This window comes from Macrotis lagotis, chromosome X (genome assembly GCF_037893015.1).
Source record: "Macrotis lagotis isolate mMagLag1 chromosome X, bilby.v1.9.chrom.fasta, whole genome shotgun sequence".
Classification (NCBI taxonomy): Eukaryota; Metazoa; Chordata; class Mammalia; order Peramelemorphia; family Peramelidae; genus Macrotis; species Macrotis lagotis.
Genome location: NC_133666.1, coordinates 692,959,217 through 692,974,078, shown reverse-complemented (window position 1 = coordinate 692,974,078; position 14,862 = coordinate 692,959,217). Strand labels below are relative to the sequence as shown.

Genomic DNA, 14,862 nt, shown 5'->3' with positions numbered 1-14,862 from the left:
CCGCACAGAACAAAGCTGAGCCCACTTCCACACAACAGCCCCCTCCTATGCCTTCAGGTCCTGGCACTCTGGCGGGACCACCTCCCTTCCAAAAAGGTTGGGTCCCCCCAGCTAGCTGTAGTCAGGGGGCAAGCCTGACTAGGTCAGCTTCTGGGGGGCTCAACCCCCACCCTTTCTTCCATCCTTCCTGACTCAAGGCTCTGGAGGAGGCAGCCCAGGTCCATTCTCTCCCAGAAAGCTTCCCCCAACTCCATCCCTTCCTTTGACTTCGGTTTTCACCCCCTTCCATTCTACCTTGGCAGTGTCATCCCCAAGGCCAACTAGCCCCAGAGCCTCAGAGAGTCTCTCAGTTAAACCACAGGGCAATGAGGACCAAGATCCATCCGGTCAGCCCCAGGACCTTGGCCGGAGAAGGCTCGGCAGGGGAGGGGCTGCCTACAAGAATCTAAGAGATACTTGCTGAGCATGGACAGCCCCAAGGTTCTTCTTCCAGGTCTGGAAAGTCTTCCGCAGCAGCCACCGGCAGTAATGGGCACATGCTGTGGCCTGGCCCCTGCGGGCCATAGAAAGCTCGGCTGCCCGCCGGTGCCATGTGGACCAAACCCACCAGAGACCCTGCCGCTCAGCGTGGAGGATGGCCTGCAACCGAGGAGTCAGATCAGCCCCAGAACCCTGTTGGGGGAGCCGCCTTCTACTCTGGCACCTCACCTCCCACCTGGCACCACAGCCTCCCTCTGTCCGTGCCAGGAACCCTCCCAAACTAAAGCCTTTATTGTCCCTTGCTAATAAAATCAGATGTCCCCATATCCTGGGATTCCCCCAACTGGGGACATAGGTCAAGGGCTGCATGGCCTGAGCCTGAGATCAGCCCCAAGGCCTGGGGAAGCCGGGACTTCCCAAAACCAGACTTCAAGAGGAAACAGAGCAACCTTGGTGCCTAACCCCCTCATCTACGATCAAGGTCCAGAGAGGTTGAAGTGACCCGCTCAAGATTGCACAGCTAAGAAGGGGGAGCCAAGAGCCGCGCCAGGATTTTCCTTGTCTCACAGGTCAGCTCCAGCTCTAACTGCTCCAGGGCTCCAGTGATGTTCAATCAAGAGCAGGAGGCCCAAGCTGCAGGCTGGGAGCTGGGTGGCCCAGGTTCTAATTCTGCCCCTCTTCCACCTCACCATACTGGTGGGAGATAAGCTAGATGGGGCTGCCCATAGAAGTGCCCGCTGAGCAGGCGAATATGGGAGGGAAGGAAGAAGTCATGCTTGTACCCTCACCCGAGGCTTCAGGGGCACCAGATGAAGTCCCAGTCAGCACCCTCACAGAGGGCAAGCCCTGCCCCCCATGTGGCGGAGCCTGGGGCCAGTGGGTACACTACTCTGCTGCTTACCATTCTCTCAGACAGTCGGGTTTCTCGCTGAAGAGATGTCTTCTGCCGCCACACATTAAATGCCCATCTCTTCACCAGCTCCCTGAAAGGAAAAAGGAAGAACATTAATCTCAGGAACACAGCCCTGATGAGAACCAGGAGCCATGCAAACACACTCCTGGGAGGATCTGGGGGAGATGCTCTAGACAGAAGAGAAAAACTATTACTGGCCCTTGGGAGAGCAGGAGGAGGTGGTGGTCCTGGCCTTCAGGGAGGAGGAACCATGCTGCACTCCTCTGATACTTCTCTCTCCAGACCTCCAGAGCAAGCCCTCCTTCTCCAGGTCATCCACCTCCTCCACCTCCCGGTGGCCTCCTCCACTAGCACCCATGACCACCATGCCCTGGGGTAGTCAGGGCACTCTCAACTCCTTGTTCTGGAAGTTTCACCTCCCAGCCCCACAGAGCCCAAGTCCAATCCATGGAGCCCTCCATCATATCATTGCCCCTTCGTCCAGTCCCAGGTTTCTCGTTCCCAGCCCCTTTGGACACAGGGCCTCTTTCTAATAGTTCACAAGCCCCTGGGACAAGAACTGACACATAGATAAACCAGTGACTCCAAACAACTGGATTCTGCCCTGCCTGTTTAAGGATGGACCACAAGGATTACCAGCCTCCACTTCCTCTTTCACAAAATGAGGGGGCTGGGGGATGGCTGAGAACCCACCTGGCTCTAAAACCCACAATCAGAGAGGTCAAAGGACTGGCCTCAGCAGGCCCCACCATGCAGCCTCTCCAGTCCTCACCCTCTCAGAGTCACTATTTGTCCAGCCTTAACCTTGGAGTAATTGCACCTGTCAGAAGAGTCTCCTGGACCTGCTGGGGGTATGCCCTGGACCTTCAGGGATATGCTCTACTCTACTCACTTCAGTCACACAGGAAGAGCCCAACCCTGGGAACATTGTTCAAATGGCCAGGATAGGCTAGACTTTCCCAAAATTCTCCTGACCACCCACCCACCATGGGGGCTTTACAGTCCAGGTCACAGAACAAACTGACCTCTTTAAGCCCTGGGCAGCTGTCCCCCTGTCAGCTCCCTGGCTCCTGCTAGCCCCTGCCATGGCCATAAGCACAGCAGTCCAGGAAAGGCCCGGGACATTCTCACCAACCTGCTTCATGGCTCATGTGTCACTAAGAGCAGAGGGATGGAGGATGCAGAGAGTCCCTGGGCTGAGAATCAGACAATGATATCAACCTTCTTCGGGACCGTCCCAGATGGTGACCTCAGGTTACTATATGGAAAGTATGGGGGCCTAGAATAGTTGGTCGACAAACCCACCATCAACATCCTTCCCTATTCTGATTATCCAGATTCCAAAGGCCTATGAGCATCACATCAAGATATGGTCATGGAGGCGGAGCAAAGATGGCGACAAGAGAGGATCATGTCTTAGGCACTCTCTCATAAAACTCATAAGCTAAGGACTCTAAATTTTCGAGACAGAACCCATAGACGGACCCAGTGAGGCAGTTCTCCTACTCAAGGTAACCTGAAAAAGAGCAGAAAAGCTCTGCTCCCCGGGTCTGAGGGGCAGCCGGACAGAGGGGTGGCCCACCAGAGCCAAAGAACTTCAGCCTCCCAGAGGCAGCCCCAGGGCGCTGGGAGCTGCGGCTCACAGCGGGGGGGGGGGGGAGTTTCCTGACCTATGCCCCGGGGAGCACCAGGCACAAATTGGGGGAACACAGGGGGGACCTCTACCAGAGTGAGCACCTGAAGCCCAGCCCTCAGGGCATACAGTGAGCAGCTTGGTCTTTCTGCAGCCTAGACCCAGAAACAGAGAAGCAGGTGGAGCCCTCAGGGCAGGAGCCCATTGAGCCAAGAGAGGGGAGTGAAGAAAGAGACTGCAGAGCCCTGTCCTCTGCCCCTGGAACAGGACTCTGGGGCCCTGACCACATTCAGATCCTGATCGCAGTCTAGGCCCCCCAAAAGAACAGCAGGGCCTCCCCACCTCGGCCCTGTGGCAGACGGGGGTACATATGGTCATTCACAGACCAGCAGGGAGGACAGAGCCTCACACACTGAGATCCTTGTGGGAGTGTCCCAAAAGCACCCCAAAACCAGGCTCAGGCTGGGAAAATGAGTAAGCAGAGAAAAAACAGGAGCACCATTGAGAAATATTTTGCCTGTGAGCCCAAGAAGGATCAAAACACTTAGTCTGAAGATGAGGAAGCACAAGCTCCTGCATCTAAAGACTCCAAGAAAAACAGAAATTGGGCTCAGGCTATGATAGAGCTCAAAAAAAAATCTTTGAAAATCAAATGAGGGAGTTAGAAGAAAAACTGGGAAAAGAAATGAGAGAGATGCAGGAAAAACATGAAAATGAAGTCAGTGGCTTAGTCAAGGAAATCCAAAAAAAATGCTGAAGAAAATAGCATGATAAGAACCAGCTTAGGTCAAATGGATAAAATAGTTCAAAAAGTTGTTGAGGATAGGGGGCAGCTAGGTGGCGCAGTGGATAGAGCACCGGCCCTGGAGTCAGGAGTACCTGAGTTCAAATCCAGCCTCAGACACTTAATAATTACCTAGCTGTGTGGCCTTGGGCAAGCCACTTAACCCCATTGTCTTGTAAAAAACCTAAAAAAAAATGTTGAGAAGAAGAATGCTTTAAAAAGCAGAATTGGCCAGATGGAAAAAGAGATAAGAAAGCTCTCTGAGGAAAACAAATCCTTTAGACAAAGAATAGAACTCAGGGAGATTGATGAATTTATGAGAAATCAGGATTCAGTACTTCAAAACCAAAAGAATGAAAAATTACAAGAAAACGTGAAACATCTCATTGAAAAAACAACTGATCTGGAAAACAGACTTAGGAAAGATAATTTAAAAATTATTGGAATACCTGAAAGTCATGATCAGGAAAACAGCCTTGACATCATTTTCAAAGAATTACTACAGGAGAATTGCCCTGATATCCTAGAAGCAGAGGGCAAAATAGAAATGGAGAGAATCCACAGATTCCCCCCAAGAAAGAGATCCCAAAAAACCAACCCCCAGGAATATTATAGCCAAGTTCCAGAACTCCCAAGTCAAAGATAAAATATTACAAGCAGCCAGAAGGACACAATTCAAATATTGTGGAGCTGCAGTCAGGATCAAACAGGACTTAACAGCAACTACATTAAAAGCTCGTAGGGCTTGGAATATAATATACCGGAAGGCAAAAGAGTTTAGAATACAACCGAGAATCAACTAACCAGCAAAACTGAATGTTCTCTTCCAGGGAAAAAGATGGACTTTCAATGAATCAGGGGAATTTCAAATGTTCCTGTTGGAATGTCTAGAGCTGAACAGGAGGTTTGATCTTCAAATACAGGACTCAGGTGAAGAATAGAGAGTGGTTGAGAAGGGGAAAATATGAGGGACTTAACGATGATGAACTACATGTATTCATGCATAGAAAAATGAAACTGAAAATACTCATATGAACCTTCTTAATTAACAGAGCAGGTAGAAGGAGATTTTATAGATGAAGCACAGGAGAAAGCTGAGTTTGAAGATAAAATATGGTGTAAAAATGGAGTCAATAGAAAAAAGGGAAATGTAATGGGGGAAAAGGAGAGGGGGAATAGGCCAAGATATTTCACATAATAAGATTTTTCTTTATTACCATGAGATAATGCAATGATATGGAAGGGGGGAAGGCAAGGGGGAATGAGGGAATCTCTGTTCTCATCAGAGGTGGCTAGGAGAGGAAACAGCATATATACTTAATGGGGTATAGACATCTGGAGTAAGAAGGCGAGAAGGGGGACAAGGGGGAAAGGGTAGGAATGTAAATGATGGAGGAGAGGATGGACCATGGGGGGAGAGTGATCAGATATAATGCATTTTCTTTTTTACTTCTTGGAAGGGGCTGGGATTGGATGGCCTGTCCAGGACCATAGGGCCAGGTGGTTGCTGGGCCTAAGGGGCCATATGGGGGCTTGGGGCCTCTTGGCCCCAGGACCAGGGATCTGTCTGCTGCACCACTCAGCGACCCTACAGCAGAGTCAGAGTGAAAGGAAAGAGAAAATATAGTACATGGTAGTGGAGAAATAGAAAGGAGGGAGTTGTGATCAGCAATGGCAATGGTGGAAAAATATGGAAGTAACTTTTGTGATGGACTTATCATAAAGAATGTGATCCACCCACGACAGAGTTGGTGGTGTTGGAACACAGACAAACACATTTTTTATTATTATTATTATTATTTGGGGGGGGTGCAGGGCAAATGGAGCTGGGTGGCCTGCCTGGGGCCACATAGCAGGGTGATCGTTGGGTGTCTGAGGCCGGATTTGGACCTGGTTGCTCCTAGCTCAAGAGCCAGTGCTCTGTCCACCACCCAATCGCCCCTACTATTATTACTATTTTATTTTAGGTCTTTTTTTCTTTTTTTTTTTGGTTTTTGCAGGGCAATGGGGTTGGGGTGGCTTGCATGTCACATGGCTGGGTGATTGTTGGGTGTATGGGGCCGGATATGGGCTTGGGTACTCCTGGCTCCAGGGCTGGTGCTCCATCCACTGTGCCACCTGGCCATACCTACAATTATTATTATTTTTTTTAATTTTAATTCAACTTAGATCAGCGTAGCCCATGGAAACAATGTAAAGACTATCAGACTGCCTTCTGTGGGAGGTGGGGGGAGGGAAGCAAGATGTGGGGGAAAATTGTAAAATTCAAAAAACAATTTAAAAAAAAAGAAAGATACACACAGGGTAAAGGTAAAAAGTTGGAACAAAATATATTTGCTGAAGCAAAAAATTCAAGGGTAGCAAGCCTTATATCAGACAAAGTAAAAGCAAAAATGGACCTTGAATGGTCAGACTATTTTATATTTATTTATGTATGTATGTATTCATTCATTCATTCATTCATTTTAGGTTTTTGCAAGGCAAATGGGGTTAAGTGGCTTACCCAAGGCCACACAGCTAGGCAATTACTAAGTGTCCGAGGCCAGATTTGAACTCAGGTACTCCTGACTCCAGGGTCGGTGCTCTATCCACTGCACAACCTAGCCACCCCCAAACATGTTAAATAGTAATGTGCATGTACAATATTCACCAGATTGTTTGCTGCTGAGGGGAGGGGGGTGGGAAAGGGAAGGTGGAAGGAAATTTTGTAATTTTATAAAATGTATATGCATGAGGATGAATGATGAAAAACTTTTATAACATGTAACTGGAAAAATAAAACATCAGCTGGAAAAAATAAAGGATAACAAATAACTGGAAGAACACCTGGGCTATGCTAACATGATAAAAAGATGCTGCAGAAATTAATTTCCAAATTTATAGGGATTCTTTATGGAGTTGGATGAAATAACAATAGAAATCAACTGACAGAACAAACAACTTAACATATCAAGGAAAATAAGGAATTTTAACGAGGCAGAAACAAAGGGGAGAATATTTCCAGACCTCAAAACTATGATAAAGGAGTAACCCTCAAAACCACTTGGTAGTGGCTAAAAAAATAGAGTAGATTAATAAAAGTCTCAACAAGGAAGAATAAAAAATAAATGTACTCAATAACTTAATAAACCCTAAAATACAAATTATATAACAAAGTACTCTTCGTTTAAAAGATTTGTTGGGGAAAATCAAAAAGTAGTCTTGAAAATAAAAGGGAACAAGAGGACCCTTCTCTGTTATAGGCAGGGCTGAATTCTTGACCAGTCAAGAAATAGTGGTTACAAAAGATAAAAATAGATCTTTGAAATCATATACAATTAAAAAGCTTTTACATGAACAAAGTTAATGCAGCTCGACTAGGAGGGGGAGTGTTCTAGTGGAGGAAAGCTTTTGTATCAAATATCTAACAGCCAAATTGTAGTCAAATAACTTAAACTATATAAGACTAAAAGCCCTTTCCTAGTAGATAAAGGGTCAAGGGATATGAACAAACAGCTCTCAAAAGAACTGAAAACAAAAGAATGGACTCAATCCCTACTATCAAGACAAACTCCAATCAGAACAACTCTGCAGTTTCACCCCCCTCCCCACCCCACACACTCTGCTTAAAACTATCAGGGTCAGAATTCAAACTCAAATCTAATTATTCCCAGTTCTTTCTCAATGACACATTTGTTAAAGTTATATTTTGAACTGGTTTTGAAAGTGTTTTTTTTCCATTAAGTCTGTTTTAATTTTTTTTTTTAAATAAAACTGTACTGACATCTACATTTTCCATCATCTCCCTTTCCCCCCTTTCCTCCCAAAAGTTCATCCCTTGAAATAATTTTAAAAGGAAAATACGGTTCAGCAAAATTAACCAACATATCAAAGAAGTCTGATGTTACATGCAGTGTGCCACAACCAGAGTGCCCCCGACCCCTGCAAAGAAGCATGGGGAGGAATTTTTTACAAGTCTTCTTTGAGACCAACTTTGGGCATCATTTCAGGTTCTGACTCTTAGGTACCATCAATCTTTGCATTTGCATCTTGTAGTCACTGTGTTCCTGTTTTCTTGGTCCTGTCGACTGGACTTTGGATTCGCTGGGAACAGACTTCCCATGCTTCCCCCCAATGACATCTCTTTCTTATAATGCTGCAGTGATTCATCACGTTCCAGCCTTCCCTGAAGACAGCCAGCAGTGGGGTGCCCATGACCTCCAGAGGCATCCCCCTCCACACCCAGATTGTTAGGGTATTGTTAAGAAGCCAAAATTTGCCTCCCGCTAACTTTCAGCAATCAATCTAATTCCTGCCTTCTGGGTTCAGAACAAGTCTCATCATTCTTCTATTTGATAGAAAAGGGAATTGATCAATGTTGGAGAGGATATGGGAAAACTGGGACACTGAGGTCCTATTGGTAGAGTTGTGAACTGGCCCACCATTCTGGAAGGCAGCATGAGACTAGGCCCAAAGGCCTGTAAAACCTCTGACCTAGCAATACCACAAGGTCTGTGTCCAATAAATAACAAAAAGGAAAAGACCCTCCGTAAAGGAGCTCTTTTCTGGTGACAAAGAATTGGCAACTGAGAGGTATACACATCAATTAGGGAACAGCCAAATTACAGATTATGATAAAATGATGATATCTGTTCTTCATTCTCAAGGAGGATGCCATGACAAGTGAATGAAGTGGATCTGAGTGAGGGGAGGCTGTGCTGGTCCAGTGGCCAGAAATGAATCAGGACAACTGGAGATGGCCCCAGATGTGAGGCAAGTAGGTCTAAGTGACTTGCCCAGGTCACACAGCTAGTAAGAGTCAAGTATCAGGGGCTGGATTCAAACTCCTGTCCTCCTGACTCCAAGGCCAGTGCTCTATCCACTGTGCTACCCAGTTTTGTTTTGGTTTTTAGGTTTTTTTGCAAGGCAAATGGGGTTAAGTGGCTTGCCCAAGGCCACACAGCTAGGTAATTATTAAGTGTCTGAGACCAGATTTGAACCCAGGTACTCCTGACTCCAAGGCTGGTGCTTTTATCCACTACGCCACCTAGCCGCCCCGCTACCCAGTTTTTAATGAAGTACTATTCTACTATAAGAAATGAGGGCTCTTGCTGAGCGGCCCTGGGACCAGCCAGTCATGCTTCTGGAAAAGACGCCGAGGCCCAGAGGCTTAAAGTGACGTGGCCAAACACAGCCATTAAGTAGTCCCCGACCCTACCTGCAGTCGAGTAAACTTCCTGCTTTATCCCAGATTTAGTGTAGCCATGGCTTGTGGTCCTAAGAAACATCTGAAACGTGTAGCAGCTCCAAAGCACTGGATGCTGGATAAGTTAACAGGAGTATTTGCTCCAAGACCATCTACAGGTCCCCACAAATTGAGAGAATGTCTCCCCCTCATCATCGTCCTGAGAAACAGGCTCAAGTATGCCCTTACTGGAGACGAAGTAAAGAAGATCTGCGTGAAGCGATTCATCAAGATTGATGGCAAGGTCCACACTGATATCACATATCCTGCTGGTTTTATGGATGTCATTAGCATTGAGAAGACAGGGGAACATTTCCGTTTGGCATATGACACGAAGGGACGCTTTGCTGTTCATCGTATCACAGCTGAGGAGGCTAAATATAAGTTATGCAAAATCTTTATGGGTACAAAGGGTATTCCCCATCTGGTGACCCATGATGCCCGTACTATTCATTATCCAGATCCCCTCATCAAAGTGAATGATACAGTTTAGATTGATTTAGAAGCTGGCAAAATCACTGATTTCATTAAGTTTGATACTGGAAACCTATGTATGGTGACCGGTGGAGCTAACTTGGGGTGAATTGGTGTGATTACAAATAGGGAGAAACATCCTGGCTCTTTTGATGTTGTTCATGTAAAAAATGCCAATGGCAAAAGTTTTGCCACTAGGCTTTCAAATATTTTTGCTATTGCAAAGGTAATAAGCCTTGGATCTCTCTTCCTAGAGGAAAGGGTATCTGTCTTACAATTGCTGAGGAGAGAGATAAGAGATTGGCAGCTAAGCAGAGCAGTGGCTAAATGATTGTAAATCATGAGAGAATTTGTAGGTTTTCAATCAAATTAAGATTTTTAAATTCAGTTTTTAAAATGATTATCCTACAAATACATAAATTACACCAAAAAAATAAGAATCTTAAAACAGCTCATTTTTGTAAAGCAATATTGAACAAGCCATAATGCTTTTCTCTTCTTTCCTTGAATTAGAGTACTTTGCATATGACTGTTGCATAAAATGGCGTGGAAGATGTACCTCTATTGGTTTTGCTTAACTTGTTACATGGGAAGTCTCACTGTGATTGGAAGATGGGGAGAGGAATATTGCAAAATGGCTGATGTTAAAACAAAAGATATTAATAAAACTTAAAAAAAAAAAGAAATGAGGAGCAGGATACTCTCAGAAAAACCTGAAAAGACTACCATGAGCTGATGCAAAGTGAGATGTACTGTGTACATCGTACCAGCAATATTATAAAATGGTCAGCTCTGAACAGCCTTGCTATTCTCAGGAAGACAATGATTCAAGACAACTCTGAAGGACTTATGATGAAAACTGCCACCCATCCCCAGAGAAAGAACTGATTGGTTCTGAATACAAACTAAAGCAGACCTTTTTTTTACCTTTTTTACTTTTATCAAGATTATTTTTAATGTTTTCTTTCGCAACATGACTACTACAAAAATGTTTTGTATGACTAAAGAAAAATTTGCAAAGTAATTCAGAAAGAAAGAAAGAAAGAAAGAAAGAAAGAAAGAAAGAAAGAAAGAAAGAAAGAGAAAAGGTGAGCAGGATGCTTTCAGGAAATCCTAGAAAGACTTGTAGGAGCTGATGCAAAATGAACAGAACTAGACTTTATACAATAACCAGAATACTGTAAAGAAAATGAACTATGAAAGACTTGGCTCCTCTGATCAATAAAATGAATCAAATGACACTGATGACTCTGAATGCAAATTGAAGCATATTTTTTTCACTTTAATTTTCTTGCAATATGACTAATTTGGAAATTATACAAACACACATATACACATATATGATTACCATATTTCTTGCCTTCTCAGGTGAACAAAAGGAGGGAAGGAGAGAATTTAGACAGGAAAAGTTAAAAAAAAAGGTGTTTTTTATTTTTTAAAGGAAGAAAGCCATCTAGGTCTGACACTTGCTAACTCTAGCTGCAAGTATGAAGGAACAAATTTTCTGAGCCAGTTTCCTTATTTGGGGGGGGCAAAAAAAAAATCGGAATCCCAGGAAGGAGCCTCAGACCCAAAATGAGCCCACCCCCAGCCTCAAACACTTCTCATTCAGGTGATGCTAGACAAGTCACTCCCCCTGTTTGCCTCAGTTTCCTCCTCTGTAAAATTGGGGCAAGCTTATGGTGAGGAGCCCCTGCCTGGCACATAAAACAAAGAGCAGAACGATCACAGAACAAGAAGGAAACACAGCTTTGGACAACTTGAGAAATCTGGTCAATCTAGGCAGTCCCAGAGACTGAAGAGGAATCCTGGGGCTCAACCTCCAGTGGCCAAAGTGACCATCGAGAAGGGGTCCCACCACACCTAAGGATCACCCCATCCTAGGTCACTTTGTGCTTGATGACATCACTGAAGTCACAGTGGCTTCTGTCCTCTGGGTTCTGCTCACATCTCCCAACTTCAGAATGTACAAGTCAGTCACCCCCCCAACATGGGGATGGGCTCAGCCACTAGCTGGTGGGACCCCACCCACCACCCTGACTCCCTACAGCCTAGGAAACCAAGGCCGAGCTCTTCAGACTAGCATTGGACTCCGTGTCTCCAACAGGTCTGGACAGCCAGCTTCCCAAATGTCCATCCTTCCCCAGGTCCAGTCCCTCAGTCCTTGCTGTCTCCTCTACAGAATCACAGCCAAACTCCTCAGCCTCAACCTCCAGGCCCTGCCTTACCTGGGTCCTCTAGATCCACCAACCTCATCTCCTCCAAAACACAAATATTTGGTCCAATCCCACTGGCTGCATCCCTCAGATGAGATAATATTGGTCAGGTGCTTAGCCAGGGTTTGTTCCCACCTTCCCAAGGCCCTATCCTGCTCACTCTTCAGAACCCTCCCTGGGGGAGCTGCTGATGCTGCTCCAGCCCACTCTGATCTCCCCTTGCCTGCTTCCCACAATACTCACCAGCCCCAGCACAAACATTACAAAAAACCAAACTCCCAAAAAGTAAAGAAAACAAGGAAAAGATTCCAAATCCAACCCCAATCAAATCCCAGCATTGGAACTATTTGTGGTTTGAAAAGACAAGATTATAAAGGTGAACAATCTGTACTTCAGGCCACTTAAGGGTGAATTTGCCGCAGGAATGGTCGGGCCTCTCTTCCCAACTGTTGCTTGGGTGTTCGTCTCATCTCATCTCTCCAGAGCCAGGGCTGGCCCTCCCCTAACCTTCAGGAGGGGCTACAGCCAGCAAGTTCACTCTGAGTCTGAGCAAGACCAGTCCATGGAGAGCAGTCCCTGGAAGGAGGCCTTTCTGGGCTCCCTCCTGAGCTGATGGTCTAATGACCCTTCACAATTCACAGTAAGTCACACGTAGACACCACCACCACCACCTCCGCCACCACCACCTCCAGAGGACAAGAATAGAACTAGAGGGCACAGAACAGTTTCATTCCTTCAGACCATGTTTCTCACATTCCTGATGTGAGCAAAGTCCTGCACTAGACTCCCCTGGGCACTTCATGTCCAAGGTTCTGTTCCTCCTCTCTCTGGAGGAAACACTTGAAAAAGACTGAAAAATCAAATACTCTTGTAGAGTGGCAGTCTTGGGAAACCAATGAGGGTCTGCTGAGATGATGCCAACTACAGCCCCTACCTAGATCTAGGCTGACCTAGAAAACTAAAGGGCTGAGCTTCCTCCAGAAAAGAGAGCCCCCTCACCCAAGGCCTCCACAGGCTATGACCAATTCTCAGGGACTCACAGGCTTGAGGATGTCTAAAGAGAGCGGGTCTCTGGAGCTGACAAATGGATTCGCTGTCAGATGCACTTCTGGGTCCACGTGAGCTCTCCTGGGCACCTACCTGTGAAAGTCTGAAGCCTCTGCCTGCCTTGCCCTCTGCTCCTGCCGCTGGTCACTTAAGTTTTTCCAGGCCTGAAAGAGGATGGACAGATTTCTGCTCCGATAGTGGTGATCGGCTTTGGAAGACTGCATCTGACCACAAGCAAAGACCAGGAGACAAAGTGGGCAGAGAGAAGGATCAAAAGAATTGCAAACCATCAGCCACCCATGAAAAAATGCCCCAAATCACTAACAAGAAGAGGTGACACTAGATAGCAACAGGCAGGGAAGGAGGGGCTGGGAAGACAGGCACACCACAGTTGGGGAGGCCAGCTGTACTGGGAAGCAATTTGGAATCGAGAAGTTAAGTCAACTGTTCGTCCTGGTGATCTCAGGAAGGGAAAGGTCAGGTACGTACCCACAAGGAAGGCTTCCTGTGGCACCAGAGGGTCACCAATCCCAATCTCCACCCCCCACCTGTTCCACTTCACCAACGGCCTGCTGGACATTTTAAACTGAGTGTCCCAGCAATGCCTCCATGAACAGCTGAAGCTGAGTTGATTCCCAACCTGCCCACCTCCCGCTTCCTCCACACTTCCCTCTTTCTGTTGAAGATCCCACCATCCTTCTGGGTTTCCAGGATTGTAACTCTGGCATTGCCTCACCTTCTCACTCCTAGTCACCCTGCCATCTCACCTGTGCTCCCTCTTTCCCACCAAGAGACTGTTATCTGCCTCTGCCCCAGTCACCATCCTTTCTTCACTGTAGGTCTGAACCCCCATTCCCTAAATATGACATCTGTTTCCACCACCTGGCCTCAGCCCTCTCCCGTGGATGTGAGGATCCTGACTCCCCAACTCAATTTCTCTCATACAACACATCATCTTCCATCTCAGGGTCTTGGCACTGGCTGTCCCCTACATCAGGAATGCCCTCCCTCCTTCCTCTACCTCACAGATGCCCTCTGGAGATACCCCAAGCCCACTTCTATAGGAGTCTTCCCTGTGCCCATGCCCTCTTGTGTTTTGCTACTAAGAGTTAGTCTGCAAATACTTCCAGGTGGCCTTGTTGTCTCTAGCATGGACTGGAAGCTCCCTGTGAGGAGAGCTGGTAGCATTTCTTTGTCCTTATAGCCCAGGCCCCTCAGAATGCATAGCCATTGAGCAGAGGATGGCTGAATGGGGTGTGCTTCTTGAATGTAGTGAATTACCGTATTATAAGCCAGAGACCCCAGGAAGACTTGTATGAACAGATGTTCCAGATAAAGGGAGAAGGGCAGACACAAGAGAACACTGGTTCAGGCCCATCCTGGCCCCTCAGACCAGAGAATGAAGCATACCCTGTGCCTCTCAGTGAACAAGAGGGGCCCAGGGGGGCCAAAGGTCTTACACACTGTAAGGTCCAGTCATGATGTCCCTGGTTTTGTTCTTCCAGTCTCTCTACAGCATAATCTAAAGACTCAAGAGGTCAAAAATACCCATTCTCTTTCCAAAAGTCCCTCTGAAAAGGCAAATAGCAGCTACAAATTAGCTCATACTCTAATTTCTGCTTAACACTGCTGCCAAGATTATCTGACAACCACCAAGTGCCAGCTGGGAACATGAGAGGGAAAGGGGCTGTAGATTTTGCCTTTTTTTGTGAGCCCAGCCCTTGGCTGCTCCCAGTGCCAGGTCATGGGGGTGCTTCATAAAAGCTTTTTGCCAGGACCTGACCAGAAGGCAGGAGGTCTTGGCACACAGCTGGCCTCCAGGGTCACAGCTGGCCATCCCTTGCAGCTCCCCCTAAGCCTAGGAGTGCCATGCCTCTGGGAACACTTCACCCTGCACTGGCTGAATTTGGTTTCCTCCCCTGTCAGAGATCTCAGAGATGAGGCCTCACTCTGCTCTTCTCTGATTCTGCTAAGATAACACTACTTCCCTTACTTCAGCTTGGTTGCTCCCAATCCTCAACGACCAGCAAAAGGACTGACACACAGAAGGCAGGCACAAGTGGCTCAGGACAGCAGACCACAGGCCCATTA

The 14,862-nt window shown here is 46.7% G+C and overlaps 1 protein-coding gene across 1 annotated transcript in view; it reads right to left on the bottom strand.

Annotated features, from left to right (window-relative positions):
* Window positions 1-14,862, bottom strand: part of SFI1 (SFI1 centrin binding protein) — a 71,285-nt gene that overhangs the window by 16,088 nt on the left and 40,335 nt on the right. Inside the window, exons 14-16 of the mRNA XM_074206407.1 lie at window positions 12,865-12,995; window positions 1,382-1,463; window positions 457-639 (exon numbers count right to left, since the gene is read on the bottom strand). Coding sequence (XP_074062508.1) covers window positions 457-639; window positions 1,382-1,463; window positions 12,865-12,995 — 396 coding nt within the window. The remainder of the gene's footprint in view (window positions 1-456; window positions 640-1,381; window positions 1,464-12,864; window positions 12,996-14,862) is intronic.